The sequence below is a fragment of the Lygodium microphyllum genome, chromosome 6 (assembly GCF_053477565.2).
Source record: "Lygodium microphyllum isolate KBCC chromosome 6, Lygodium_microphyllum_v1.1.10, whole genome shotgun sequence".
In the NCBI taxonomy this organism is placed as follows: domain Eukaryota; kingdom Viridiplantae; phylum Streptophyta; class Polypodiopsida; order Schizaeales; family Lygodiaceae; genus Lygodium; species Lygodium microphyllum.
Window position 1 is genome coordinate 160,786,039 of NC_141140.1, and position 3,883 is coordinate 160,789,921.

The 3,883-nt window shown below is 42.6% G+C and overlaps 1 protein-coding gene across 1 annotated transcript; it reads left to right on the forward strand.

The window, feature by feature from the left end:
- Window positions 1–1,174: 1,174 nt before the first annotated feature.
- On the forward strand, window positions 1,175–3,670 carry LOC148035346 (ABC transporter I family member 17-like). Its single transcript, XM_087680369.1, has 3 exons — window positions 1,175–1,877; window positions 2,609–2,796; window positions 3,161–3,670. Exons 1-3 carry the CDS (start codon window positions 1,355–1,357, stop codon window positions 3,407–3,409), a joined length of 960 nt encoding a protein of 319 aa, XP_087536495.1. The 5' UTR covers window positions 1,175–1,354; the 3' UTR covers window positions 3,410–3,670.
- The last annotated feature ends 213 nt before the right edge of the window (window positions 3,671–3,883 follow it).

Here is a 3,883-nt window from a genome sequence, read left to right on the forward strand (position 1 = left end):
AGGCCATGTATTGTTGTTTTAATGTTAAGTAGTTTTTGTTGGTTGTTAGATGTGCTTACGTTTACATTGTGGGCTTCTAAAATTTTGGGTGCAAGAAAGAGAGGAAAGACTATCACATCCCCTGTCCCATCAACAAGATGAAGAGTGGCGATGGGGCTTGCTTCGCCTAGCCATGCTATATTGGAGAATGGAAATTTTCCCAGTGTTTTCTCAAAGAAAAGAAAGCTTTGTTTTGTTTAGGCCCCATGGGAAGTTTCAAAAATTTTGTTACATTTGGATGCAGATGCATAGGCACAATCAAGGAGTGACACTTTGTGGTTTGTTGATACTTGAATTTGTGGTGCAAGGTTGTTGGCGCAGTCTCTAGAACAAACTTTGGTTTCGAGCTTTGCTTCACCTGTGTGGATTACTAATGCTGAGAGTCTGTATATAATGCTCGGACACACTTAAACTTTGTGGTGTCGTTCGTGTATATTTCATTTGTGGTTCCTTTCAGCATAGCAATGTTATTTCTCATTGTAGCATCCAAGGATCATGTAGAGTACTTCTAATTGTTGTGTAGAGCAAGTATGGATACAAGTTTACAAGTTTGGTGCATGGTCACTGCATGTATATACGAGTATATGTACTCCTGGATGCAAATGCATATCTTTCCTTGCGTGGGAACGCTAGTATTGTGTTAAAGATAAAGATAAGGATATGTGCAAGTTGAAGGCTCTGGAGCTAGTTTTCAAGGACAATCCAATAGACTAGGGTTTTTTTTATGATTCGTGGAATGTTTTGTTAAAGATAAAGTTAAGGATTTGCATCATCGGAGGTATTGTCTAACCTAGTGTGACGTTGGGTTAGTTTAGGTCGTCTCATAGGTTGGATGTAGGGGGGGTCACGGCCATCACGGGTGCATATGTGGTCCTATAGAGTGTACTTGGAAATCAAAGGTAAATGTACCTAGGGAATATTTAGGCAAAAAGGCCGAGTCTTGGTCCTTGGAGGCGAGAAGGAAAAGCTGTCTAGATACGACCTTGTTCTTAGCTGGCCACGCAGGTTGTATCCTTTGGGTCTGAAGGTGGCAGCTAGTGGTTTGCTCTCTCTCTTTATTGGTACGAAGGAGGTGCATATATATATATATATAGAGAGAGAGAGAGAGAGGGAGAGGGAGAGGGAGAGAGAGAGAGAGGTGGGTAAGGGGGAAGGTGTGGGGGCGGGGAGTGTAGAGGACGTAGGCGTGTGGAAGGCATTGTGCAGAAGGCGATTCTTTCTGCGTGTTTTACTGTCGGGACTTCAAAAGTCCTCTCGACGACTCGTCTTTGTGAGAGGCTCTCGCTCTGTGTGTGTGTGTGTGTGTGACCAAATCATGAGCCGAGAGCACCTTCTCCAGATACCCTCCTCTCCCACATCACCAGACAGCTCCAGCTGGAGACGCAGAGTCAGCGCGAACGGCGATGGCGAGCCCTTCGCCAAAATAATCGTGAGGAAGCTGGATCGCTACGCCGACGACACATACGTGTCTGATCAGAAGAAGAAGAAGCAGCAGAAGAAGAAGAAGAAGAAGAGGAAGAAGGAGGAGGAGGAGGAGGGTGGTGCTGCTGCTGCTGGTGAGGAAGATGATGAGATGGCCATGGAGGAGGAGGAGGGAGGGGAAGGGCAGCCCCCGCGGATCCTGCGAGGGGTGAGCCTGGACATCCCCGCAGGCGCCGTCGTGGGCGTGATCGGGCCCAGCGGCAGCGGCAAGTCCACCTTCCTCCGCGCCCTCAACCGCCTCTGGGAGCCGCCCCCCGACTCCGTCTTCCTCGACGGCGACGACATCACCTCCCTCAACGTCGTCGCCCTCCGTCGCCGCGTCGGCATGCTCTTCCAAACGCCCGCCATGTTCGACGGTAATATCCCATATATACCAAACCCGGATACTATACTATCACCTGCACAAGATGCCTATGCTATCATACATGAATGCACATGATACTATACTATCACCTGCACAAGATGTCTAAGATGGATGATACAAGGGATTCATATATACGGGCCCTCGCATAAGGGGATTTGTGTGTGTGTGTAGAGGCTTGGGTGCACTTCATAAAAGGGATCTGTATACAGGAGCCTCGCATAGGGGATTCGTATATAGGGGCTTGCATGCACACAATATAGATGCTTCATAGTGACTTGCAATCTCATTGCTCGGGACATAATGCCCTTAATAATGCATAAACAATATCTTCTACATAGGGGCTCGGATGCTTCATGTAGGCATTTCCTTAATAGCAAGGATCATAAGGTACTTGCTCCTTTCATATTGAGCAAGGGTGTGGAAACCTATCATATTGGCAATCAAGATAGTAGTTTCACACTACAAAAATAAATAACAATGGCCATGACTGCAATTTTGGTTTCTCTCTTATACATAAAAGATTAGCAAAATTTGAATGGTTTTAGATTAGTAAAATTTGAATAGGTTTCACAATTCTATATGTTTTGAGCACTACAAGGGCACATTGTGTTATTCATGAGGTGCATCTTTAAGAATATTTTGAGAGAGAGAGAGAGAGAGAGAGAGAGAGAGAGAGAGAGAGAGGCAACGATCTCACTAGTCATCTCACCTTTGTGAGCATAGGAACTGTGGCTGACAACATTAGATATGGGCCAAGCTTGGCTGGGGAGAAGCTTGATGACGCTCGTGTCGAGGAGCTTTTACGAATTGCGGATCTAGATCCTTCTTTTGCTTCTAAATCAATAGTTGGTTTGTCAGTTGGCCAAGCTCAAAGGGTGGCTTTAGCTCGCACACTTGCTAATGATCCAGAGGTATGCACCTTCTTGGTTTGGATAATATGAGGTTTATTGTCTCTTTTACTAATGTTCTCACCAACATTTTAAATGACTCCTTTTTTGTGTTCATAAATGGTTCCATCATCAAGGTATTTCATCTTCTAAAGCAAGATTTAATGGTGTTAGGTGTTAAAGTTATATTATTCCACCAATAAGGCCTTGCATTGCCTTTAAAGATTGGTATTTTAGATGAAGTTAATCATAATGATTTTGGAGAAGAGCTAGTGAAAGTTAGTGATCACTTGGATGTGTTCTTGAAGTTTCACATATTTGGTTATTACTACCATTGCTTCTTTAGTTAGTTGAAATGTAACATTTATGATGTTTTGATGTTTTATAGGTCTTATTATTAGACGAACCAACAAGTGCTTTGGATCCTATATCAACTCACAACATTGAGGAGGCAGTGATGAGTCTTAGTAAAAGAGGGTTAACTGTTGTTATGGTTTCTCATAGCATCAAGCAAGTTCAAAGAATTTCCACAATGGTTTGTGTCCTTGTAAATGGCGAAGTTGTTGAAGTTCTAAGGCCAGATGAGCTTTCAAGTTCAACACATCCCTTAGTGAAACAATTTTTGGAAGCAAGCTAGAATGACTTGTGATTGAAATGTTTTGCCAACTATACATTGTGATTCTATTTAATTATCTCATAATTCCCTTTGTCAACATGTTGTAAACCCTAATGAGAAGTCTATTTTAGAGATTTGATTGAAATCCAATATGTAACTCTTATGTGAGGGTGTTCTAGGGCCTAATGAGAAGTCCATCATCTGAGAGGCTTGATTGAAACTCTAACATGTAATTGCTTGGTCTCGTTCTAATGTTAAAAGTTGTAGAGTGGGCTCAAATAATTGGTGCATGCCCTTTTATCATATGCAATCCTATACTTTTGATTTTGATATTTAAACATAGAAATCTTAGCGTTGATAAAGTTCTTGTTTAATGCCCTCACTTTAGCTTGGTGTAAAACACTTTCTTAATTTAAGTCATGAAGCATACTATTGTAACTTAGAGTTTTAGGGCATGGTGAAACAAACATTATGACAGGCTACATGAGGTGGAAC

Bases quoted from the DNA above. Each gene is read 5' to 3' on its own strand.
- LOC148035346 (XM_087680369.1), top strand. From the start codon at position 1,355: ATGAGCCGAGAGCACCTTCTCCAGATACCCTCCTCTCCCACATCACCA. The intron at 1,878-2,608 runs GTAATATCCCAT...TTGTGAGCATAG, and splicing joins AACGCCCGCCATGTTCGACG to GAACTGTGGCTGACAACATT. The intron at 2,797-3,160 runs GTATGCACCTTC...GATGTTTTATAG, and splicing joins CACTTGCTAATGATCCAGAG to GTCTTATTATTAGACGAACC.